Source organism: Lepidochelys olivacea (genome assembly GCF_965140295.1).
Source record: "Lepidochelys olivacea isolate rLepOli2 genome assembly, chromosome: 12".
NCBI classification, from domain to species: domain Eukaryota; kingdom Metazoa; phylum Chordata; order Testudines; family Cheloniidae; genus Lepidochelys; species Lepidochelys olivacea.
The window spans coordinates 911,132-938,174 of NC_140422.1; the positions used below are offsets into that span (position 1 = coordinate 911,132).

General features: G+C 45.1%; 1 protein-coding gene across 2 annotated transcripts in view; it reads left to right on the forward strand.

Annotated features, from left to right (window-relative positions):
* The window catches only part of WDR59 (WD repeat domain 59), a 92,147-nt gene that overhangs the window by 10,888 nt on the left and 54,216 nt on the right, over positions 1 to 27,043 (forward strand). For both annotated transcript variants that reach the window (XM_084644280.1, XM_084644279.1), the window contains exons 3-7: positions 4,710 to 4,759; positions 7,550 to 7,685; positions 11,394 to 11,479; positions 12,862 to 12,942; positions 14,606 to 14,643. In XM_084644280.1, coding sequence (XP_084500406.1) covers positions 4,710 to 4,759; positions 7,550 to 7,685; positions 11,394 to 11,479; positions 12,862 to 12,942; positions 14,606 to 14,643 — 391 coding nt within the window. The remainder of the gene's footprint in view (positions 1 to 4,709; positions 4,760 to 7,549; positions 7,686 to 11,393; positions 11,480 to 12,861; positions 12,943 to 14,605; positions 14,644 to 27,043) is intronic.

Sequence of the window (27,043 nt, forward strand, 5' to 3'; positions counted from 1 at the left end):
AGCCTACAGCCTTCTTTGTTTTACATCTTGCATTCCTCCATCTCTTCCTCTAGTCAAAGTATTAAAGAGATCAAGTTTTGAGAAATGAACATGGTGCCGTGGTGAAGAATTGCTTCCAGAGAATTGATAATGAGATGAAGACATTCACCTCTAGTTCACTTGTTCAGATCTGGTCCAGATCAGGAGAAAGCAAATCTTACCACTTGACAGTTTATGTGAAATGAGTTGGGGGTCTCAGTCCTCTTCCTTGCAGATTGACAACTGTCATGTTGAAATCTATCTTAATAGAGAAGCTGAGGATTAAAAAGACTATGGAGGCTGAACCTACTTCCTTTCTCCTGGAGCTGTTTCTTGCAGGTCAGCAGCAAGGCCCACTGGTGGATTTAGGAACTGGCACTGCCAGTTCTAGGAGTAGAGGACTTCAGTCCCCAGGGCTGGTAGGCTGGCACCTTTCACTAACGCTGAACATACTCATATGGTTTGGGTTTGGATCTGTATGGGTAGGGCTGTGTGAGAGCTCTGCTCACAGCATGTGGTAAAACACTATAACTCCCTAGCTCTTACAGAGCACTTCTTGGCAGTATATCTCCGAATGTTTTACAAAGTCAATCCTCAGTATCATTATCCCCATTTTACAGCTGGGGAAGCTGAGGTTCACAGAGGTGAAGTGATTTTCTGGAGTCACCCTACAGACCAGTGACAGCCTGCATCTCATCCATGTTCTATCCACACTGCCTCTGTGACATGAATATTACACAGATGCTAAAGAGCAATCTACAGACAAATAACACTCAGCACTTACAGCCCATAGAGCTCCTCACTGCAGCCAACCTGATGTTTAATAACAAAGCATTACTTGTGGAAACTCCAGGCCACAGCCTACAATACTGTATCTCTTAGCAGAAGGCCGTATAGCAGATTAAAACCTGGAGTGTCTACAGGCTACATCTCCTCGCTGAAATTGAAGGAGTTTGTAATCTGTGCTCTTTGATCCAAATGGATGTGGCCCATAGGTTCTTGGCAAGCTGTCAGTGCAGCCCAAAGGTGGGTTAAAATAATTTTTTTCTGATTAGCTTTCAGCATGCAAGACAGTGAGCTAAGCTAAATAAGTAACTGGTCTCTACCCTCCAAGAGCTTACAATTTAAAGATAGTTTATGCTCCAATACATCTGTTAGTCTATAAGGTGCCACAGGACACTCTACTGAATCTAAAGATAGTGCAACCATGGAAAATCAAGTCTGTCTGCTTCCTGCAAAGTGGAAAGCAATAGTTACAGTACATCCAAAAGCAGATAGCATTCGGGGGTATGAGAAGGTGCTTTCTGAAGATAGAAGAGCAGTAAAGATGTTTGGGGGGTGGGGGATGCTGCCTGTGCTGTTGACTAAGCATTCCTTTCAAACATGCAATAGTTTGAACATACCTATCTAAATAAGCTAATTGCAGGTAACCTGAGAATTTAGTCTAGAGGAAATCTGTCTTAGTTTTGCTCAGAGCTGCATTCTGAAAGGTCATGTTCTTGGCATGCAAAACCTCTGCAATGAATTTGACAGTGAAGTTTTACACCCAGATTCGAACCTGTAATACTGGACCGGCCATCTTCCTATCAAGTGACCTCATTTGTGATGCTGACAGAATGGTCGTCCAGGATGTGAGACTGTATACTGGCACTTTGTCCTGTTCTCGTCAGTAATTAAGTTTTATGGCATTGAAATTTGTCCTAACAACACTTACTCACTGTCTACAAATGCAGTATACCGATACATAAAGTGTTAATTACAACCATATATGAACAGTTACTAAATTGCAAAGAACTTTTTAAAACAGGAACAGCTGATTAAACCTATTTTAAAAACCTTTGTACAAGATGACTTGAGCTTTGAATTATTGGTGTTCTCCTATCTCCTGGGAAAGATGGACAAAGTACCAAGAGCATAAGGTTGCTCCACTCTAGCTGCATTAAATACCTGCCAGTTGACTAGTTCTTCATCAGACCAAAAGCGCTTATGTCAATAATGGCTTCAGCTATTTTCCTCTTCATTTTTCATAAAAGGAGCTATTCTAGCTATTGTGATAGAGATGGCAATTTCCTGTTATATCTTAGGGAGACCTTACTAATTAAGTTTAAGTATCTTTGGAGTCCATTGTATTAAATGAATAGTTCATATATTATTGTGGGTCGTGATTGCATGTAACCGCTCGAGGGGGGAGATGTGACAGATGTGAGACCTAGCGTTTCAAAGGACTATCTTGAACAATGTGTCAGACAAGAATGGGCTTTTGTAACACAAAGTGTCAAGTGGATTTCCTGGGGAATATCTAGAGCAGCGGTGGTCAAACTTTTTGGCCCGACGGGGATAGAAATTGTATGGTGGGCCATGAATGCTCACAGAATTGGGGTTGGGGTACAGGAGGGGGTGCAGACTCTGGGGTGGGGCTGGGAATGAGGAATTTGGGGTGCAGGAGGGTGCTCTGGGCTGGGATCAAGGTGTTTGGAGAGCAGGAGGGGGATCAGGGCTGGGGCAGGGGGTTGGGGCATGGGGAGAGGCTCAGGGGGTGTAGGCTCCAAGCGGCGCTTATCTCAAGTGGCTCCTGGAAGCAGTAGCATTACCCTTCTCCGGCTCCTACTCAGAGGCGTGGCCAGGCGGCTCTGCACGCTGCCACATCCGCAGCCCCATCCGCCCCATGCATCCCCATCCACGGCTTCTGGGAGCAGCGTGGTGCGGCCCCTGACCCAATTCCCCAGCCGGAGTGGGGCCGAGCCGCGTGGTGTGGCTCACAGTCCGGCTTAAAACGGCTCGTGGGCTGTAGTTTGCGCACCCCTGATCTAGGGGGAGGTGAATGCAAATTCCTCACCTCTGATTATGCAAAAACCCAGCCTTTCAAAGCTAGGCCCTGAGGAACAGGCCACTGTCTGCTGATCACCTGTTACATGAGGCCAAGATTAAGCTATTCATGGTGGTTCTTGATTCTGAATCTGTGCCAGTTATGAACCTGTAACCATGGGGAAAACCCAGTTGTGAGTTTTGAAGGACTGACACCTACCAGAGCCCTTGTTGACCTCTGATAAACTTTTTAGCTTGCAAGTAGGTTCTTTTAGTCTTTTAATATGTTTTCTCTGTAAATCTTTCACCTGAAGAGTAAAGGTGCTTGCTTACAAAGAGCTGTGTGGTAACTTATAACTGTGGGCTATCCACAGGGCACAGCCTCTGGAGAGAAAGCAAAGCACAGATGCTGGCCTTTTAGGCAGACTGTCTTGCTGGGAGTATCAGAGGGTGGGTAGAAAACTGTGCAGCCTTTAAAGAAAAAAGGAAAAGAATGCAGCTCTCTACCCAAGAGAGGTGACGGCTGAGGAGCTGGGAACTTAGAGTGGGGGCCCTTGAGGGACCTCTCGGGGGAATACAGGTACAGTTGCCCTGAACTGTGACAGAAATATTGTTGCAAATCCTCCTCCCCTATGTTACGTTGCTGTAAATGTCATAACACACTTTATACTAGTAATTCTGTTCGCAGTTCTTAACTGGAGTCCAGGGGGATAGCTTTAGCCCTTGCTATTTAGGGTCCTAAATGACGGAGTCGTTTTAAATTCTTCGCTTCAGTGTTTGGAGAAATGAATGAGACCCACTACTAGCCGGAAGACTCAACTTACCAACCAGAACAAAACAATCTGAACCCTAAAAAATGCAGGGAGGGCAGCCAGCACTACCCTGCTCATAGGTTTGCCAGCCCGGCAGTAGAGTAAAACCAACATATATATTTATTCTTTTTTCTGCTGCCCAGTTGGTAGCTGTGAAGCTGACCAGAGGCTTGTTAATTTCACACTGACACTGCTTGGCAAAGCTCTTAGCAGCAGTAAAAGGACAGGAGCTAGCTAGCTGGCTGCAGGCTTAGGAAGATGGTACTGTGTTGCTTTACAGTTGGGTCATATTTAGAAGCTTATCTTTGAAACCATGAGAGCTAGAAGTTTTTTTAATTACATTTAAATTATATGTAAATTGATGGTTTAGGCCCTTGGCTATTCAGATAAAGCTTCCTACACACCGTTAGCACGTAGATGTCAATTTTTCAAAACCTGCTTCATTTTCTCTTCCTGCAGAAACTTATCTGCCAGTCTGTTCTGTCTCAATCTCTTGGAGGGACTTAGGGGTCTCTTAGTTTCCATCAATACGAAAGTTAAACATAAAGAAGACTCTGATATATCTTAGCTATCTTCCATTTGTGCATGTCTGGCCTACAGAAGTGGTCACACTTTACATACGTGCAGGATTGTAAAAGATGTTCCCGGAATAAAAGCAGGGTTAACATTTTTTAAAAGCTACTTCACAACAGGAACAGAACCTCATTAATAATAATCATTAGAGAACAGTGATTAAAAGGTTTCATCTGTGGTTGCAGAGTTAAGGGAAATGAAGTAAGCTTTCAGTGCTTGCAGCTGTGTCTGTCATATCTGTTCTTCAACCTACACTAAAGAGACAACATCTTCACACTACCTTCATCCTTCAGATCAGCTCCCCATCCCAGATTGTGATTTGTGGGAGGAAGTTAATTCTTCTATCCCTGATGTCAAGCAAGCATTGCTTCCACCCTACCAGCTTGGGCCTTCTTAAAGATAAGCAGGCAGGCGTTCCTTCAGGATTTCAATCTTGCACATAGCTTTGTTTGACTGGAAACGTAAACTGATGGGTGTAATTTAGTTTTTTCTCTTTGACAGGCAACTGCTATGTCAGTGGATTGTCTTGGACAGCATGCGGTGCTCTCAGGGTGAGTGTGACACTCTCCAATAGAAATTTGTGGCAGTCTCTTTCAGAAGTCAAATCAGTGACCTTCAGGCTGATCTTGATTGAAAAGCTGATGCACTGTTGGAGGGGGGTGAAACTGACTTCTATTCAGAGCTTACTGGGTCACGTTTCCAACGCGACAGAGAGGCAAAAGACAGAAACACTAACTCAAACACTGTTGCTGTTTCTGCAGCGGATGCTTTCCTGATGACACCAGTAGAGTCTTTGGAGTGTCACTTAACTAGTATGGCTATCTGGAATTCTGCTTGAAGTACAGATCACTGATGGTTTTCTTTAGAATCATAAATGAATTAATAAGCTCTTAAATTATGCAAGTGGGTGGGAGATCCTGTATTTTGCTGTCAATATCCCTGCCAGGTGAATCCATGCAGTATGGTCAGCTAAATTAATGCCCCAGTTTATCTTACTGTGGTTTTCCAAAGTCCAGCTCCCCCACCCTACTCCTTACCCCTCATTTCCTTTTGTATAGGACCCTGGTGTATCACTTCCTTGTGTGGCAAGGTATGTGTTAGGAACTGGAGGCAGTGGTCTGAGAGCACCTGGCCCCTCTGTACATTGGCCCTTGCCTTCTCTGCCTCTGGATCCTGCAAGGAAACATGAGAGAAGAGTAGAAGTGGCTCTCTTATAAATTAGGACCTAGGCTGAGCACACCCCTTGGGCTTTGACTTTCCCCTGAGTGTGCACCGCAAAGTCAGGCCTCCAACAAATGAATTACCTATTTGAAAAGTGCAAAACCCTGTGCTTACACACTGGAGCACCATCGCCAAGATATGGAGGGACTAGTCAGGTTATACCAGGCCCAGAGGAGGTCAGGACAAGGATGGGGAGCAGCTACCATCATGGTCCTCCAGTGATATGTGAGGGCATAACCCTGCAGAATGCATGTATGGTCCTGCAGTTCTGGTTGTTGGAAGAAACCCTCTAGATTGGCATGGTAGCAGGTGCCATAGATATTTGGCTTTCAAGGCACCTGCTCCCTTTGGCACTGTGACTCGGAAGCCTCCTGAGTGGCTGGTGTTTAAACTGCTTGGGCTGCATGTGTTTTGCTCCCACCTGCCACATTACTGTGAGCTAGTAACTCATTGCCATATGCTAATGGCACATTACCTGCCATTAGCATGTTCTTTTCAAAATGAAAGATGTGGCTGCAGCTATCTGGCTGACTCCACAGTTGTGCTCAATGGTTGTTCCTCCCTCTACTGCTCCTGTCTCTCTGTCTTTAAAGCAAAAAAACAAAGTCTGTGGATACCCATCACCCCACCCCCAAGCCTGCCTGTCTCCTCCTTGTAGTCACATCCCTCAGTGCCGCTTTGTCCCCAGCAGTGTCTGATTTGAACAGGAACAGCAGGCCCCGCAGTCAGTGTAGGTCTAACTCAGAGGTGGGCAAACTATGTGGCCCGCAGGACCGTCCTGCCCCGCCCTTGCACTCTTGGCCTGGAGGCTAGCCCCTGGCTCCTCCCCTGCTGTTCCCTCTCTGAGTGCTGTGGGGCTGCGAACTGCTGCTGCTCTGAGCGGCATGATAAGGAGGGGGCGGGGGTTGGATAAGGGGCAGGGGGTTCCGGGGGGCAGTCAGGGGACAGGAAGTAGGGGGCAGTTGGATGGGGTGGAGATTCTCAGGGGGGCAGTCAGGGAATGGAGAACGGGGGGGGCTGGATAGGGCGTGGGAGTCTCAGGGGGGGCTGTCAGGGGTCGGGGTTATGGATAGGGGTCAGGGCAGTCTGGGGGCAGGGAGAAGGGGGATTAGATAGGGGGTGGGGTCCTGGGGGGCCTGTCAGGGGGTGGGGGTGTGGATAGGGGTCGGGGGGGCAGTCGGGGAAAGGGAGTGGGGGGGTTGGATGGGGGGGTTCCGGGGAGTGGTTAGGGCTGGGGGTCCTGGGAGGGGGCAGTCAGGGGACGAGGAGCAGGTGGGGTTGGATGGGTCGGGGGTTCTGAGGAGGGCAGTCAGGGGGCGGATGGGGGCGGGGGCCAGGCTGTTTGCGTGGCACAGCCTTCCCTTCCCGGTCCTCCATACCGTTTCTCACCCCAATGTGGCCCTCGGGCCAAAAAGTTTGCCCACCCCGGTCTAGCTGGATACCACTCCCACTTGCACATTTTGATTTGCTCATGCCAGTAACACAGCTAGCTTGCCTGCATTTATAATGGCTTAGGGGGCAGCCCTGCATTTTTGAAAATCTGCTGTGTGTGCCACACCCACACCTGAGCCCATTCCCATGCCTCTGTCCACCAGCATGCTTAGCACCCTGTGAAAACCATGCATATGCCTGTCTCCCACACGCCTTACACTTCTGAGAATGTAGCCTCTGATGATTTTAAAAGGCTTGGTTTGCAAAGGAAACCGAGCTGTCTTCCTGTTCCTCCTCTTGGCAGTGCTGTCAGAGGGCCCAGAACAGCTGCCTGCTTACCGTACATCTGACCTTTGTGTGATCAGTAATAAGTAATTCAGGACATTCCAGTGCCAGCCTTTTGTAGAAGTAACTTTAACAGTCCTGATATCCTCTTATCTTTTCTGTCTCTCTTTGGATCCTCTCTAACTTATCAGTGTCTCGAGTCTGATCCTTTCTACACTTTTGACTTCACACACTTACCAAAAGGGGATTGAGGGAATTCAGCGTTTGCAGGAGTAATTTTTATTTGTGCCTTATCAAATGCTTCTCTTTTTTTTTTTTTTTGGCATGATAGGCAGATTGTTAGTTCAGCTTGGTTTCAGGCTAGCCGTGATAATGCAGGCTCTTTGTGTGTATGTACCTTGCAGCCGCCGTTTCCTCTACCTAGTTAACCTGGATGTGCCAACCGAAGGTCACCGCAAGATCTCCCGTCAGAGCAAATGGGACATTGGGGCAGTGCAATGGAATCCACATGACAGCTATGCACACTACTTTGCAGCTTCGGTGAGCTCACTTTTTAAACACTTACATCTCCATGAATGCCCTAGTCCTGCAGTTGGATCCACACAGGTGGAACTTCTGCTTCTACAAGGCTAGTGGGGCTCGGGAGCAGCAGAAGTGGAGAGGTCACCGGCTCCTGAACTGTGGCCCAGCCCCTGAGGCCCCTTCTGCTTAGGCCCCACCCTCATGACTCACCTTTATGCCAGTAAAAAATGGGAGGGCAGAGCCCTTCCACTCTTAAAAGTGATGGGGCCATGCCCCCAGACCCTCTCTGTTCCAGCACCCCTGACAGGGCTCTGTGCAGGCACAAGAGTAGCATATATATGCACATGTGTGCAAATCATATTGCAAGATCAGGTCTTATGTTTGGTTTATTGCTGGCAAGGTGGTAGTTCTTAGTTACTGGTCAGTGGATGATGATTCTAGATGTCTCTTATTTGTCTTTTCTAAAGAATCTTCTCAAATAGATAAGGCCCACAAATTATCATTATCCAATAGGGAATGGTGGGCTCTGCATTTTTTTAACCCCTCCATTTTGTTATATGACTTACAAGTGTGTTAAATTTCTTGCTCTGTACTATTTTGTTCTTGGCATTGCTGATGGGATGTGGTTCTTGACCCAATCTGTAAATAAAGCCGATCAATATTGGCTTATCTCCATAACAAACACAGGAGGGCAAAAAAAAGAGTTGGGGTTTGCAAATGGGCAAAGGACTGAGTTTGTCCTGAAGTGACTATCACGCTGAAAGTTAAGGTGGTTTTAAAATGAAAAAACAGAGACACTGAGGAATCATCCTACGTTGGTTGCTCTGCCCCATGAGACAAATGACAGGCATCTTATCCATGCCTTCAGGCAGCTGGCTCTTCCTAAATAGCTTACAAAAAGGTGCCCTTCACTACTGCTTTTTGATATTTACAGCCTGTGATGATCACAAGCAATAATACCTGGCAGCCCAAAAGCAATGTTAGTTGCAAGCCAAGTAAGAGGCTTCTCTTCAAATGCAGGCTGAAAAAGGAATGCATTGTCCTTGCAATGCTGGTTCCAGCAGCAAGCCAACTTCCTGGGAATGCTGTAGCTAAGCAGTGTGAGCTTTGCTAACTCCCAGTGAACCAGGGGGTCCCTCCAGGCAGCCTTGCCTTCAGAAGAGCGGTGCTAAAGTTCTAACCCAGCGTCCTTGAGATGCAAAGAGCATCCTTTTGCTTCCCCATAATAAGCTGTAGTTTGCACCAAGCCTGCCTACAAACGAATTCCATTGCGTTTCAGTGTCTTGGTAATAGGTTTATAGGTATCCTCATTGCTGAAGCAGGTCAGGGAAGGAGTTCGCATTAGGGCTCAAGTGGCGGCATCCCCATCTCCAGGCCAGAGGACTTTCCTTTTCTCCCTTGTTGTTGTTGGCTGATGTTCCGGTGGCAGTCTGGAAGAGGGCTTTCCACGGGCTAAAACTTACCCTATCTAATTTGGAGGCAGGAATGCTAGAATCCTTCTCCTTGAAGTCTGTGCAGTGTTCTCATGACACTTCTGAAGTTTTCATTGGTTTTCAGGACTCTTTAGAGATAGCCCTCTCGAGTGAACTGCACCTTGGGTGGCCCTTTATGGCTGTGCGCAGGGGGTGTGAAACACCATCACTCTGACTTGGGAGTCATTCACGTTTCTTTTGTGTGCTGTACATGACTGCAGTCAGTGCAGGCAGAGAGGAAGTCCATCCCAGGGTTGCTGGAGGAGGAGTTCTTATTTTTTGGCTTCTTCCCAAAGGAATCCACACACACGTTCTCTCCTTGTGCCTGGCTCTGACTAGAGTCTGGCCTGGGAAAGTTCATGCCCTTCTGTTCCTGGGACCCTGTTATTCCCCCGCCTTCAGAATAGTCATAAACATTTCTTCAAGAGGGGTGAACAGACCCCTCTGAAGCCACTGCTCATACGTGCCCTGAGGAGTGGTTGTTGGGAAGCAATCGCAGTGTGCAGCTGTCGCTCTCTGGAACCAGGAGCTGTGCTGCCAAAGATGCCACCTTCCGGCTGACATGTGCCACTGAAGTCCTGAGACATCCTACAAAGAGGTGAGGTGGTATCTGGGGTGCCCTGGCCAAATTCCACTGCGGACTGGTATTCCACCTCCCCCAAATTCCCCGACGCTTTCAAAAGGCTGTGGGAGTCTCCCTGTTCTAAGCCCACGTATAGAATTGCTGTCACTGTTAAACAGGTGCCACATTCCATCACAGAGCCGGAGGGTTGCGTTTCAGTGATGAGGAAGTGTGTTATCCATCTGTAAATACCAAGCTTTGGAATGAATAGTGCTGCATAAATGTAAACTACCTGTACTCTGAACTATTATGGTTTCCATCAGATGTCTGTACTGTTAAAACAAGGGGATAATGCAGATAATTAAATGGCAAAAGCTTTGTTAATGCAGAGTTAATGTTCTTGGTGATACCTCGTTCCCTTCCAGAATGTCAGGTTCAGCGAAGCTCAAACTTCTGAAAATTGGGCAGAGTTGAGCTTAGGTCATGTTCAGTGGACTGCTGCTTATCCACTTGCACTATCCAGCTGGTGGGAAACATTGAAGCTAATAATCCTGTTAACTTCTTTGTCTGTACATGCTCAGTGTAATTGGTTAGGTGCAAGAATAAGCGCGGGAGGCTTGCAATGAGCCCTTTTTGAAATAGCATTTAATTTGATTTCCCCCAAAAGAGCTCTGCTGTGGTGTGATGAGCTGAGCCCTGGTTTTATCTCTGTCTGCGAGTAAAAGGGAGGTTGCCAGAATCTGTCAGCTTTAAGAAAAGCTGTTTTTTTCCAGGAGCTTTATCTTGGGAACCCCTTGGCCAAATGGGGCCAAATTTGGCTCACTAACAAAACCCCACAGCCCTATGAGGCACACTGAATTTCAAGGCAATCTGATTCTAGAGAACTTAGAATCAAGCTTTAAACAGAAAACTGGTCTTAACTCTAGCGAAGCGGTCACTCTGCTGTAACAAGAATGAGTCTTGGAACCACACTATTATTTATTAGGTGTATTACAGTAGTGCCTCAGAGCCCTAGCCATGGACCAAGACCCTGTTGTGCTAGGAACTGTACAAACACAAAACAAAGACAGTCCCTTCCCCAAAGAGCTTCCAATCTAAGTAACAGTTCCAGGGAGATACTTACCATAGATACACCTGGGTCATCCTTGTGATCTCCAAATAGCAATGTGAGCTAGTGCCTCATTCCCTTAGCCAGAAGGAGTGGGGAGCACCCTGAAATCTCCCACTGTAGCAGTCACTCCTTCCTGTTTGGCAGTGGCATAGATGGGTTTTGGGGGACCTCTTCCCACCTGTCATTTAAAACTCCAGGATAAATCTGTATAGAATGCAAAGGAATTCCTGCAGGCTGACTCATGGCTGCCGGTAGTTTGAACACCACACACTGGGTCCAGAGTAGGACACTTAGGGAAACATTTGACCTTGGGATTTTGTCTACATTCCTATTCACCTCTAATTTTGAGTGAATTGAAGCAAGATTTAGGCTTTGAAGAGAGTTTCAAAAGCTTTATCTGCCAATCAGGCATGGGTTCATCTTCGTTCCCCTCCCAGTCTGAGTGAAGCCTCTGCCATAAAGGGTTTGACTCACCAGTAACTGATACTGTTCCAATCGCAGGGACCTCGAACTTGACAGATCCGGAGCCCTGTACTGCTCTGTGGGCCTTCCACCACCTCATTTCATCCATTTAATTTCAGAGCAACCAGCGAGTTGACCTGTATAAATGGAAAGATGGTAATGGGGAAGTTGGCACGTCACTGCAAGGGCACACGCGTGTGATCAGGTATGAGAATGAGGAACCCAGCACTGCTTTGAGGTACTGTGAGGAAAATCACAGGGCTGGCTTCATAGCTGGTGTACACTGAAGCATAGTCATCACAACCCTTTTGCTTGGAGAAATTCAGACTATTTTTACCCACTTTCTTAGCCCCTGCTGCCACTTGGAGAAGATCTCTGATTTAAAGAGAGCACCATTCCATGGCTGCAGCATACACATCTGGTTCAAGTTAGTGTCTGGTGACTTCGGTGTCGTTACATTTTCCCATGGCAGTTCTCCTAAAGAACAGCAGCCGCCATCAGGGAAACAGACAGCTGGGGGCTATTAAACTGAATCCCACCTGCGACTCAGACTGACGCCAGATACAGGGAAGTAGGGCACAGGCTGTCCTTAATGGCTAAGTTGTCGCACATTGCACTAGTTCACGGGGAAGCTCTGGAGTCTGATGCATGCCAGCGGGTGGGCCTGGGATTGTCACAGGACTAATGCTTTCATTCTGTGTTGGGGATGGGGTAAAGAAAGCATTTCTCCCTTGCATGTGGATTGTGAAGACTAATTGCAGCCCTTCGGACAGTTGCCAACCCTCTCTGGTTGAGGGCTGTGTTTGTGTTGCACGTCCAGCTGTGATGTGCCTCGCAGAATGGAGGGCTGGGGCTAAGAAATGCCTGGCAATCTGGGGTTTGCTGCTAAAAATATCCCCTCTCTTTGTAAAAACAATGAGGAGGACTTGTGGCACCTTAGAGACTAACAAATTTATTTGGGTATAAGCTTTCGTGGGCTAAAACCCACTTCATCAGATGCATGGAGTGGAAAATACAGTAGGAAGATCTATATAACAGTACATTAAAAGATGGGAGTTGCCTTACCAAGCGGGGGGGTCAGTTCTAACGAGACAATTCAATTAAAGTGGGTTATTATCAACAGGAGGAAACATCCCTTTTATAGTGGTAATCAGGATGGCTCATTTCAAACCGTTGACAAGAAGGTGTGAGTAACACCTTTTCAACTCCATGCATCTGATGAAGTGGGTTTTAGCCCACAGAAGTTTATGCCCTGATAAATTTGTTAGTCTCTAAAGTGCCACAAGTACTCCTCATTGTTTTTGCTGATTCAGACTAACACGGCTACCACTCTGAAACCCTCTTTTTGTGGGGCGGTGGGCAGAAGTAGTAGCTATAAGGCAGAGTGTGGCGAGGATCATTTACTTAAAGAAATAAGGTAGGTCCTGCTTTTATTCATGAAGTCTTTAGGAAATCTCAATGTAAATGCCATAGGTTTGTTACGGAAAGTTGTGGAGAGTTGCTTTATGAACTGCCGAGAAGAGAATGCCAACAGTGTGTTATGTGTGCAACTGACAATTGTGTTCTCCTTTGGTTTTGCATTTGCAGTGATTTAGACTGGGCGGTGTTTGAGCCAGATCTGCTGGTTACCAGTTCTGTTGATACGTACATCTACGTTTGGGATATCAAGTAAGAGCAAGAGCCTCCACTCTTACGCTATGGGAAGATTATGGGGCTTCTCTTTTTTGGTGACTGGCAGCTTGGAGGAAAAAGTGCTCTCGTTCTCTTTCAGCTGTGCTTGCAGAAGCCAGAATCAATTTCCCTTAGTCTCAACAGCTCTCAGTCCTTCAAGTAGGTTCAGAATCTGCACAGTTGTGCTGTTCTATAAAGTTATGTCATGGTCCCACACTGAACAGGAAGAGGCACTGATGGATTTTTGCCCCAAAAATCTTTCTATCAAAACTTTTTTTAATAGAAAACTGCCTTTTTTTTCCTTCGGGGGGGGAAGAAAAAATTCCATTTTTGTCAAAAACCTTCAGTTTTTCAACAGCTTGAATAATTGCAAAGAAAACTTCTTAAATTTTTTTTATGTTTTTATTTGAAATATTTCATTAGAGTGAAGAATTTCTTGACCAGTTCCACCTAAGAGTGAGTTAAAGTGAGTTATACTTGTTCCCATAATATAAAAACTAGGGGCCACCAAATGAAATTAATGGGTAACAGGTTTAAAACAAATAAAAGGAAGTTCTTCACTCAACACACAGTCAACCTGTGGAACTTCTTGCCTAAGGGGGATGTGAAGGCTAGGACTATAACAGGGTTTAAAAGAGAACTGGATAAATTCATGGAGGTTAAGTCCATTAATGGCTATTAGCCAGGATGGGTAAGGAATGGTGTCCGTAGCCTGTGTTTGTCAGAAGGTGGAGGTGGATGGCAGGAGAGAGATCACTAGATCATTACATGTTAGGTTCCCTCCCTCTGGGGCACCTGGCATTGGCCACTGTTGGTAGACAGGATACTGGGCTGGATGGACCTTTGGTCTGACCCAGTATGGCCGTTCTTATGTTCTTATGTTAAAGTCCTAAGGTCGGAGTGTCTGCTGCTGTGAGTTGTCACAGTGCTGCATTTACTTACACCAGCTCAGCATCAGGCCCATCGGGACCGCTCAACTTTATTAATTCCTCCTAATTTTATTATAGCCTGGAGACATTTTTACTGTCTTTTACTGTCTTTACTCTGGGGCTGTGATTCCATCTGCTGTGAATTGGGATCATCAAAGGCTTTGATAAACTGATTGGCAGGTTGTCTAATTTTACTGTAGCTTCTTCATATACTGCTGAATCTTCTTTGGAAATGTTGTGTTGTAACGTCCACCACAAGAATGGCAGTAGCTGTCCCTTTGTCTCCCACAATAGCCACACGCCAGAGGGAGCATAGTTTCTCTCCCCCCTACCCTATCACAAAGACTCTGCTAAAAAGCCCCCAGTTCTGCCTACAGTCTTAGAATCATAGAACTGGAAGGGACCTTGAGAGGTCATCTAGTCCAGTCTCTTGCATTCAAGGCAGGACTAAGTATTATATTTAATCTTAATGCTTTACATGTTAAAGCACAGGCTAAAATCGTGATTCTTCTCTGGCTGGTTCCCCCTTCCATTAGACTTGTTTGTGAGCACAGACAAGTTTGTGTCATATCTGCCTCCTGGCTTAAAAAAAAAACAACCCCCCAGAGATAAATAAGATCCAGGAGCCAGTAATAAGTTCAATTTTCCATTAGAAAGGACCTCCCAGGGGAGAAGGGGTTGTCCCAGCTGAGGAGAGATGAGGGACTTATATTGGTAATGTTGTGTTTCAGGGACACCAGGAAACCTACAGTCTCGCTCTCTGCAGTTGGTAAGTACTAGTTCCTGTTATAGGCATAACCTCTGCCTGCATTGTCATATGCCTCTGCTATTCCACCCTCCCTGCTCTCTCTGGTTTTCTTCTGCATTCAGACCCAGGCATGAAAACACTAGCATAGGTGACTGTCCCACACAGCAGCAGCCTGGGCAGTGGCTGTTCCTTGGAGGTCCAAAGGCTCTTTTCAGAGACGCTGTTTAGAGCAGAATTGAGGTGTATGAAGAGGAGAGGCCTCCTTGGTTGCATGCTGCCATTTTCCAGTGCCAAAATAATTGCTAGGGCCAAGAGTCACAGCGACTGGAGAGGTGTTGAGTGAGTGGAGAGGTGTTGAGTGAGTGGGCAGGAGGCTGGCTGGATGGCCTGCATGCATTGGGCAGCTGTGAGTCAGCCTGAAGGAGTGCCTGGGGTGCAGTGGGGAAGTGGCGTGCCAGCCAGCTGGGGGCAGGGGAGGGCGTTGCAGAGCTGGCTGGCTGGAACGAAGGAAGACTGGCTTTAGCAGGTAAATGAGCTATGCAGAGTGGTTGAAAGCACAAAGAGGGTGAGGGTGATAAGATGGAGGGGTCTGGGCCCCCTCTCACCTTGGCTCTGATTATGCCTCAAGCACATACCTACTCCATATGCAAGAGGCGCTATGGTGCTGTGCTCATTTGTTCCTGTGCTGAGAGCTCCGTATACATGTATGTCTCATGCTGACAGGCTTGCTAGGGACTCTGTGTCTCGTAACAATGACTGACTATGACAAAAGGGGAGGAGCTAAAGCACAAGAGCTGAGTTCTAGTCCCACCTCTGCCACTGATTTTATCCCAGTCACTTCCTCCCCATAATACCTACTCCCCTCCAGGTAGGCGTGGGAGGCTGAATGAATGGTTGGAAAGCTCTTGGGTACAGGACCCTGTGGTGGTGCTAGGGCAGCTGCTCGAAAGTGAGGTGCTAAGCTGTGTGGTGTCTCTGTGACTCAGATGTACGGAGCCTTGTTCTTTCCTCATCACCCTGCTGCACGTGTCTGTTCTCTCTAAACCATGGCTCTCTTCCCTAACACAATTTTTCTATGTCCTTTTATACTTGACTGAACCAGTTGAGAAACTAAAATGTGTCCTAGGGGTGTTATAAGAACGGCCATACTGGGTCAGACCAAAGGTCCATCCAGCCCAGTATCCTGTCTACCGACAGTGGCCAATGCCAGGTGCCCCAGAGGGAGGGAACCTAACAGGTAATGATCTAGTGATCTCGCTCCTGCCATCCATCTCCACCCTCTGACAAACAGGTTAGGGACACCATTCCTTACCCATCCTGGCTAATAGCCATTAATGGACTTAACCTCCATGAATTTATCCAGTTCTCTTTTAAACCCTGTTATAGTCTTAGCCTTCACAACCTCCTCAGGCAAGGAGTTCCACAGGTTGACTATGCACTGAGTGAAGAAGAACTTCCTTTTATTTGTTTTAAACTTGCAATTTCATTTGGTGGACCCTAGTTCTTATGTTATGGGAAGAAGTAAATAACTTTTCCATATTCACTTTCTCCACACCACTCATGATTTTATCATAGCCCCTCTTAGTCTCCTCTTTTCGAAGCTGAAAAGTCCTAGCCTCTTTAATCTCTCCTCATATGGGACCTGTTCCAAACCCCTAATCCTTTTAGTTGCCCTTTTCTGAACCTTTTCTGATGCCAGTATATCTTTTTTGAGATGAGGGGACCACATCTGTATGCAGTATTCAAGATGTGGGCATACCATGGGTTTATATAAGAGCAATAAGATATTCTTTTTCTTATTCTCTATCCCTTTTTTAATGATTCCTAACATCCCGTTTGCTTTTTTGACTGCCGCTGCACACTGCGTGGACGTCTTCAGAGAACTATCCACGATGACTCCAAGATCTTTCTCCTGATTAGTTGTAGCTAAATTAGCCCTCAACATATTGTATGTATAATTGGGGTTATTTTTTCCAATGTGCATTACTTTATATTTATCCACAGTAAATTTCATTTGCCATTTTGTTGCCTGATCACTTAGTTTGGTGAGATTTTTTTGAAGTTCTTCACAGTCTGCTTTGGTCTTGACTATCTTGAGTAGTTTAGTATCATCTGCAAACTTTGCCACCTCACTGTTTACCCTTTTCTCCAGATCATTTATGGAATAAGTTGAATAGGATTGGTCCTAGGACTGACCCTTGGGGAACACTACTCATTACCCCTCTCCATTCTGAAAATTTACCATTTATTCCTACCCTTTGTTCCCTGTCTTTTAACCAGTTCTCAATCCATGAAAGGATCTTCCCTCTTATCCCATGAGAACTTAATTTACTTAAGAGCCTTTGGTGAGGGACCTTGTCAAAGGCTTTCTGGAAATCGAAGTACACTGTGTTCACTGAATCCCCCTTGTCCACATGTTTGTTGACCCCCTCAAAGAACTCTAATAGATTAGTAAGACATGATCTCCCTTTACAGAAACCATGTTGACTTTTGCGCAGCAATTTATGTTCTTCTGTGTGTCTGACTATTTTATTCTTTACTATTGTTTCAACTAATTTGCTCAGTACTGACATTAGACTTACCGGTCTGTAATTGCCAGGATCACCTCTAGAGCCCTTCTTAAATATTGGCGTTACATTCGCTATCTTCAAGTCATTCGGTACGGTAGCTGATTCATAGATATTTAGGTCAGAAGGGACCATTATGATCATCTAGTCCGAACTCCTGCACAACGCAAGCCACAGAATTTCACCCACCACTCCTGCAAAAAACCTCTCACCTATGTCTGTGCTATTGAAGTCCTCAAATCGTAGTTTAAAGACTTCAAGGAGCAGAGAATCCTCCAGCAAGTGACCCGTACCCCATGCTACAGAGAAAGGCGAAAAACCTCCAGGGCCTCTTCCAATCTGCCCTGGAGGAAAAATTCCTTCCCGACCCCAAATATGGCAATCAGCTAAACCCTGAGCATATGGGCAAGATTCATCAGCCAGATACCACAGAAAAATTCTTTCCTGGGTAACTCAGATCCCACCCCATCTAATAGACCATCACAGGCCATTGGGCCTATTCACCATGAATATTTAATTACCAAAACCATGTTATCCCATCATACCATCTCCTCCATAAACTTATCGAGTTTAATCTTAAAGCCAGATAGATCTTTTGCCCCCACTGCTTCCCTTGGAAGGCTATTCCAAAACTTCACTTCTCTGATGGTTAGAAACCTTCATCTAATTTCTAGTCTAAATTTCCTGGTGGCCACTTTATATCCATTTGTTCTTGTGTCCACATTGGTACTGAGCTTAAATAATTCCTCTCCCTCTCCAGTATTTATTCCTCTGATATATTTAGAGAGAGCAATCATATCTCCCCTCAACCTTCTTTTAGTTAGGCTAAACAAGCCAAGCTCCTTGAGTCTCCTTTCATAAGACAAGTTTTCCATTCCTCGGATCATCCTAGTAGCCCTTCTCTGTACCTGTTCCAGTTTGAATTCATCCTTCTTAAACATGGGAGACCAGAGCTGCACACAGTATTCCAGGTGAGGTCTCACCGGTGCCTTGTATAACAGTACTAAAACCTCCTTATCCCTACTGGGATGCATCAGGAGAGGTATTTCCAAGGCCACTTTAGCTTTTTTCATTGCCATATCACATTAGCGGCTCATAGTCATCCTATGATCAACCAATACTCCAAGGTCCTTCTCCTCCTCCGTTACTTCTAATTGGTGCATCCCTAGCTTATAACTAAAATTCTTGTTATTAATCCCTAAATGCATGACCTTACACTTCTCACTATTAAATTTCATCCTATTACTATTACTCCAGTTTACAAGGTCATCCAGATCCTCCTGTAGGATATCCCTGTCCTTCTCTAAATTGGCAGTACCTCCCAGCTTTGTATCATCCTCAGACTTTATGAGCACATTCCCGCTTTTTGTGCTGAGGTCAATAATAAAAAGATTGGTCCCAAAACCGATCCTTGAGGAACTTGACTGGTAACCTCCCTCCAGCCTGACAGTTCACCTTTCAGTAGGACCCGTTGTAGTCTCCCCTTTAACCAATTCCTTATCCACCTTTCAATTTTCCTATTGATCCCCATCTTATCCAATTTAACTAATAATTCCCCATGTGGCACGGTATCAAACGCCTTACTGAAATCTAGGTAAATTAGATCCACTGCGTTTCCTTTGTCTAAAAAATCTGTTACTTTCTCAAAGAAGGAGATCAGGTTGGTTTGGCACGATCTACCTTTTGTAAAACCATGTTTTGTATTTTGTCCCATTTACCATTGACTTCAATGTCCTTAACTACCTTCTCCTTCAAAGTTTTTTCCAAGACCTTGCATACTACAAATGTCACACTAACAGGCCAATAGTTACCCGGATCACTTTTTTCCCCTTTCTTAAAAATAGGAACTATGTTAGCAATTCTCCAATCATACGGTACAACCCCTGAGTTTACAGATTCATTAAAAATTCTTGCTAATGGGCTTGCAATTTCATGTGCCAAATCCTTTAATATTCTTGGATGAAGATTATCTGGGCCCCCTGATTTAGTCCCATTAAGCTGTTTGAGTTTCTCTTCTACCTCAGATATGGTAATATGTACCTCCATATCCTCATTCCCATTTGTCGCCCTACCATTATCCCTAAGCTCCTCATTAAAGACTGAGGCAAAGTATTTGCTTAGATATTGGGCCATGCCTAGATTATCCTTGACCTCCACTCCATCCTCAGTGTTTAGCGGTCCCATGTCGTCTTTCTTTGTTTTCTTCTTATTTATATGGCTATAGAACCTTTTGCTATTGGTTTTAATTCCCTTTGCAAGGTCCAACTCTACTTGACTTTTAGCCTGTCTCACTTTATCCCTACATGTTCTGACCTCAATAAGGTAGCTTTCCTTGCTGATCCCTCGTTTCTTCCACTCCCTGTATGCTTTCTGCTTTTTCTTAATCACCTCTCTGAGTTGCTTGCTCATCCAGCTTGGTCTACAACTCCTGCCTATGAATTTTTTCCCCTTTCTTGGGATGCAGGCTTTCCGATAGCTTCTGCAGCTTTGATTTAAAATAATCCCAGGCCTCCTCTACCTTTAGATCCATAAATTCTTCAGTCCAAGCCACTTCCCTAACTAATTTCCTTAATTTTTGAAAGTCAGCCCTTTTGAAATCAGAAACCCTAGTTGCAGATTTATTTTTGTTAATCCTTCCGTTCAGTTTGAACTGAATTAGCTCATGATCACTTGAGCCAAGATTATCCCCTACAACCATTTCTTCTATGAGGTCCTCACTACTCACCAAAACCAAATCTAAAATGGCATCCCCTCTAGTCGGTTCAGCAACTACTTGATGAAGGAATCCATCAGCTATCGCATCTAGGAAAATCTAAGCCCTATTGTTATTACAAGCACTCGTCCTCCAGTCTATATCTGGGAAGTTAGTCTCCCATGATCACACAGTTTCCATTAGTATTTACTTTATTAAAAACATTAAAAAGGGCTCTATCCATATCCAACTTAGATCCCGGCGGTGTATAGCACACCCCAAGCACTATCCCTGATGTAAAGGACAGGTTACAAACTATAGTTAATAGTTCCGCAATTTCACATTTGAGTTCTTTCAAATGCCATCTGGTCCAGGTGACTTGTTACTGTTAAGTTTCTCAATTAATTCCAAAAACTCCACTAGTGACACTTCAATCTGTGACAATTCCTCAGATTTGTCACCTACAAAAGACGGCTCAGGTTTGGGAATCTCCCTAACATCCTCAGCCGTGAAGACTGAATCAAAGAATTCATTTAGTTTCTCTGCGATGACTTTATCATCTTTAAGTGCTCCTTCTGTATCTCGATCGTCCAGGGGTCCCACTGGTTGTTTAGCAGGTTTCCTGCTTCTGATGCTTCATTTTGTTATTACCTTTTGAGTTTTTGGCTAGCTGTTCTTCAGACTCCTTTTTGGCTTTTCTTATTACATTTTTACATTTAATTTGGCAGTGTTTATGCTTCTTTCTATTTACTTCATGAGGATTTGACTTCCACTTTTTAAAAGATGCCTTTTTATCTCTCACTGCTTCTTTTACATGGTTGTTAAGCCACGGTGGCTCTTTTTTAGTTCTTCTACTGTGTTTTTTAATTTGGGGTATACATTTAAGTTGGGCCTCTATTATGGTGTCTTTGAAAAGTGTCAATGCAGCTTGCAGGGATTTCACTCTAGTGCTGTCGTCATCAGGAATAAGTTGGAATATGAACAAGAGGCTGCTAGGTAGCTCTCTAACTGCATATTCTACAGGCCATTATCCTCTGATCCCACTGAGGATTACCAAAAGAAACTATACCATCTGCTCAAGAAACTCCCTGAAAAAGCACAGGAACAGATCTGTGCAGACAAATGCCTAGAGCCCCGACCAGGGGTATTCTGTCTGCTACCCAAGATCCATAAACCTGGAAATCCTGGACGCCCCATCATCTCAGGCATTGGCACCCTGACAGCAGGATTGTCTGGCTATGTGGACTCTCTCCTCAGGCCCTGCGCTCCCAGCTATCTTCAAGACACCACTGACTTCCTGAGGAAACTACAATCCATCGGTGGTCTTCCTGAAAACTCTATCCTGCCCACTATGGATGTAGAAGCCCTCTACACGAACGTTACACACAAAGATGGACTACAAGCTATCAGGAACAGTATCCCCGATAATGTCCCGGCAAACCTTGTGGCTGAACGTTGTGACTTTGTCCTCACCGACAACTATTTCAAATTTGGGGACAATGTATACCTTCAAATCAGCGGCACTGCTGTGGGTACCCGCATGGCCCCACAGTATGCCAACATTTTTATGGCTTACTTAAAACACCACTTCCTCGGTTCTCGTCCCCTAATGCCCCTACTCTACTTGCGCTACATTGATGACATCTTCATCATCTGGACCCACGGAAAAGAAGCCCTTGAGCAATTCCACCATGATTTCAACAATTTCCATCCCCTCAGCCTCAACCATCAACCTCAGCCTCGACCAATCCACACAAGCAGTCCATTTCCTGGACACTACTGTGCTAATAAGCGATGGTCACATAAACACCACCCTATATGGGAAACCTACTGACGGCTATACTTACCTACATGCCTCCAGCTTCCATCCAGGACACACCACATGATTCATTGTCTACAGCCAAACTCTAAGATACAACTGCATTTGCTCCAATCCCTCAGACAGAGACAAACATTCTTATCTATCTATTCTTATTATGCTCTATCAAGCATTCTTAAAACTACAATATCCAGCTGCTGAAGTGAAAAAACAGATTGACAAAGCCAGAAGAGTTCCCAGAAGTCACCTACTACAGGACAGGCCCAACAAAGAAAATAACAGAATGCCACTAGCCGTCACCTTCAGCCCCCAATTAAAACTTCTCCAGCGCATCATCAAAGATTTACAACCTATCCTGAAAAATGATCCCTCACTCTCACAGATCTTGGGAAACAGACCAGTCCTCGCTTACAGACAGCCCCACAACCTGAAGCAAATACTCACCAGCAACCACACACCACACAACAAAAACACTAACCCAAGAACCTATCCTTGCAACAAAGCCCGATGCCAACTCTGTCCACATTTATTCAAGTGACACCATCATAGCACCTAATCACATTAGCCACGCCATCGGGGCTCATTCACCTGCACATCTACTAATGTGATATATGCCATCATGTGCCAGCAATGCCCCTCTGCCATGAACATTGGCCAAACTGGGCAGTCTCTACGCAAAAGAATAAATGGACACAAATCCGATATCAGGAATCATAACATTCAAAAATCGGTAGGAGAACACTTCAACTTCTCTGGCCACTCAGTAAAATATTTAAGGGTGGCAATTTTGCAACAGAAAAGCTTCAAAAACAGACTCCAACAAGAAACCGCTGAGCTTGAACTAATATGCAAACTAGATACCATTAACTTGGCTTTGAATAGAGACTGGGAGTGGCTGGGTCATTACACACACTGAATCTATTTCCTTAAGTTAAGTATCCTCACACCTTCTTGTCATCTGTCTAAATGGGCCATCTTGATTATCACTACAGAAGTTTTTTTCTCCTGCTCATAATAGCTCATCTTAACTAATTAGCCTCTCACAGTTTGTATGGTAACTTCCAACTTATCTGTATTTGTGTATGAGATATATATATATATATATCTTACTATATGTTCCATTCTACGCATCCGATGAAGTGGGCTGTAGCCCATGAAAGCTTATGCTCAAATAAATTTGTTAGTCTCTAAGGTGCCACAAGTACTCCTTTTTCTTTTTACTCTAGTCACTGTACCTTTTAATTTCTGTTTAACTAACCTCCTCATTTTTGCACAGTTCCCCTTTCTGAAATTAAGTGCCACTGTGTTGGGCTTTTGAGGTGTTCTTCCCACCACAGGAATGTTAAATGTTATTATATTATGGTCACTATTTCCAAGCAGTCCTCTTATAGTTACCTCTTGGATCAGATCCTGCGCTCCACTCAGGACTAGATCGAGAGTTGCCTCTCCCCTTGTGGGTTCCTGTACCAGGTGCTCCAAGAAGCAGTCATTTAAAGAGTCGAGAAATTTTGTCTCTGCATTTCGTCCTGAGGTGACATGTACCCAGTCATTATGGGAATAATTGAAATCCCCCACTATTATTGAGTTTTTTATTTTGATAGCCTCTCTAATCTCCCTTAGCATTTCATCATCACTATCACTATCCTGGTCAGGTGGTAGATAAAAGATCCCTACTGTTATATTCTTATTAGAGTCTGGAATTACTATCCATAGAGATTCTGTGGAACATGTGGATTCATTAAAGATTTTTATTTCATTTGATTCTACATTTTCTTTCACATAGAGTGCACCCCCACCCCCACTCCCCTGCACAACCTGTTCTATCCTTCCGATATATTTTTTACCCTGGAATGATTGTGTCCCATTGCTTGTTCTCACTCCACCAGGTTTCTGTGATGCCTATTATATCAATTTTCAGAGTAGCAGCCATGTTAGTCTGTATCCACAAAAAGAACAGGAGTACTTGTGGCACCTCAGAGACTAACAAATTTATTTGAGCATACGCTTTCATGAGCTGCATCCGATGAAGTGAGCTGTAGCTCATGAAAGCTTATGCTCAAATAAATTTGTTAGTCTCTAAGGAGCCACAAGTCCTCCTTTTCTTATTATATCAATATCCTCCTTTAACACGAGGTACTCTAGTTCACCTGTCTTATTACTTAGACTTCTAGCATTTGTGTACAAGAACTTTAAAAACTTGTCACTGTTTATTTGTCTGCCGTTCTCTGATGTGTCAGATTCTTTGTGAATGTTTCTCATCTGATCTAGCCCATACTTTATCCTCTTCCATCCTCTCCTCCTGACTAAAACCTAGAGAATCTCTCTCAATAGACTCTCCTCTAAGAGACGTCTCTGTCCGATCCATGTGCGCCTCTGCAGCAATCGGCTTTCCCCCGCCTCCCCACAATCTCTTAGTTTAAAAACTGCTCAGCAACCTTTTTAAGGTGAAATGCCAGCAGTCTGGATCCACTCTGGTTTAGGTGTCACTGGAGTGCTGCTGACTTCCCACCCTCCGTCCAGTTACTGAGAGAGGGGTTCTGGGCTGGGTACATTAACATGCAATATCCTGCTTCCCTGCAGCACCTTAAACCAGCTGGGGATCTGAAAGGATGCCACAGGTGTCCTCCTTTGGGTTACACGTCACGCTCTCGTCAAGGCGATCGGCTAACACTCCCTTGGCTGGACAGGCTCTTGTCAGAGACCCCAACAGTGTTAATCTCCACCCGTCATCCTTAAAGGAAGACCTAATAGGTTCTGTGAATGAGTTACTGCACATGGAGAACATTAGAATGGAGACAGAGGAAGATAGAGCACAGATGAGCCAACGTGAAAGTGTCCTTATGGGTTGCTGTTTCTTCTGCCTCACTAATCTCCTTGTGTATGAGAGAGAGAGAGAATCTGCCTTGTTAACAACCCTTTAGGGTCTGTACCAGCAGCAGCCTTACTCACAGGCCATGAATTCGCAATGCTACAGAAATGCAGAGGACCTCTTGACCCGCAGCAGCCTCTTGTTTTATGTCTCTGTTTGGGAGCTGGACGGCAGAAGTTTGCCGGGATGTTTTTGAATCCTTTTGAAAGGAGTTTCAAACTAAAGCAGGGAGAAGAGAACCTCAGGTAGCTTTATATAACTCCCGTAACATCTGAACCTTCCATGTCAACGTAAGCTCATTTTTCTATTAGAAACTGGGAAGCAGAAGGGAGATTGTGCAAAGTGAGGCACGTTGGAAAACATAATCCCAGCTATACGTACAAAATGATAGGGTCTGAATGAGCTGTTCCCACTGAGGAAAGAGATCTTGGCGTCATTATGGATAGTTCTCTGAAACAGCCACTCACTGTGCAGCGGCAGCCAAAAAAGCGAACGGAATGTTAGGAACCATTAGGAAAGGGATAAATAATAAGATGGAAAATATCATAATCATAGAATATCAGGGTTGGAAGGGACCTCAGGAGGTCATCTAGTCCAACCCCCTGCTCAAAGCAGGACCAATCCCCAACTAAATCATCCCAGCCAGGGCTTTGTCAAGCCTGACCTTAAAAATATCTAAGGAAGGAGATTCCACCACCTCCCTAGGTAACGCATTCCAGTGTTTCACTACCCTCCTAGTGAAAAACTTTTTCCTAACATCCAACCTCAACCTCCCCCATTGCAACTTGAGACCATTACTCCTTGTTCTGTCATCCGATATCACTGAGAACAGTCTAGATCCATCCTCTTTGGAACCCCCTTTCAGATAGTTGAAAGCAGCTATCAAATCCCCCCTCATTCTTCTCTTCCGCAGACTAAACAATCCCAGTTCCCTCAGCCTGTTCTCATAAGTCATGTGTTCCAGTCCCCTCATCATTTTTGTTGCCCTCCGCTGGACTCTCTTCAATTTTTCCACATCCTTCTTGTAGTGTGGAGCCCAAAACTGGACACAGTACTCCAGATGAGGCCTCACCAATATCGAATAGAAGGAAATGATCACGTCCCTCGATCTGCTGGCAGTGCCCCTACTTATACATCCCAAAATGCCATTGGCCTTCTTGGCAACAAGGGCACACAGTTGACTCATATCCAGCTTCTCGTCCACTGTAACCCCTAGGTCCTTTTCTGCAGAACTGCTGCCAAGCCATTCGATCCCTAGTCTGTAGCGGTGCATGGCATTCTTCCGTCCTAAGTGCAGGACTCTGCACTTGTCCTTGTTGAACCTCATCAGATTTCTTTTGGCTCAATCCTCTAATTTGTCTAGGTCCCTCTGTATCCTATCCCTACCCTCCAGTGTATCTACCTCTCCTCCCACTTTAGTGTCATCTGCAAATTTGCTGAGGGTGCAATCCACACCCTCCTCCAGATCATTTATGAAGATATTGAACAAAACCGGCCTGAGAATCGACCCTTGGGGCACTCCACTTGATACCGGCTGCCAACTAGACATGGAGCCATTGATCACTACCCGTTGAGCCCGACAATCTAGCCAGCTTTCTATCCACCTTATAGTCCATTCATCCAGCCCATACTTCTTGAACTTGCTGACAAGAATACTGTGGGAGACCGTGTCAAAAGCTTTGCTAAAGTCAAGGAACAACACGTCCACCGCTTTCCCCTCATCCACAGAGCCAGTTATCTCGTCATAGAAGGTAATTAGATTAGTCAGGCATGACTTTCCCTTGATGAATCCATGCTGACTGTTCCTGATCACTTTCCTCTCCTCTAATTGCTTTAGAATTGATTCCTTGAGGACCTGCTCCATGATTTTTCCAGGGACTGAGGTGAGGCTGACTGGCCCGTAGTTCCCAGGATCCTCCTCCTTCTCTTCTGTAAAGATGGGCACTACATCTTTAAAAAATGCCACTATATAAAGCCGTAGTTCACCCACACCTTGTATATGTGTACAGTTCTGGTTGCCCCATCTGAAAAAAGGTAGATTAGAATTGGAAAAGATACAGAAAAGGGCAACACACGTGATGGGGCGGATGGAACAGCTTCCACATGAGGCGAAGTTAGAAAGCCTGGGACCGTTCAGCTTGGAGAAGAGGTGACTACGGGGGGAGAGGATCGAGGTCTATCAAACCATGACAGGTGGGGAGAGCATGAGCAGGGATGTCATTTACCCCTTCTCATCACACAAGAGCCAGGGGTCACCTAATGAAATGAATAAGCAGCAGGTTTAAAACAAACAAGAAGTACTTCTCCAGACAACAATCTGTGGAACTTGTTGCCAGGGGATGTTGTGAAGGTCAAAAGTATAAGTAAATTCTAAAAAGAAGTAGATGAGTTTGTGGAGGATAGGTCTATCAATGGCTGTTAGACAGGCTCTGGATAAGCCTCTGACTGCCAGGTGCTGGGACTGGACAACAGGG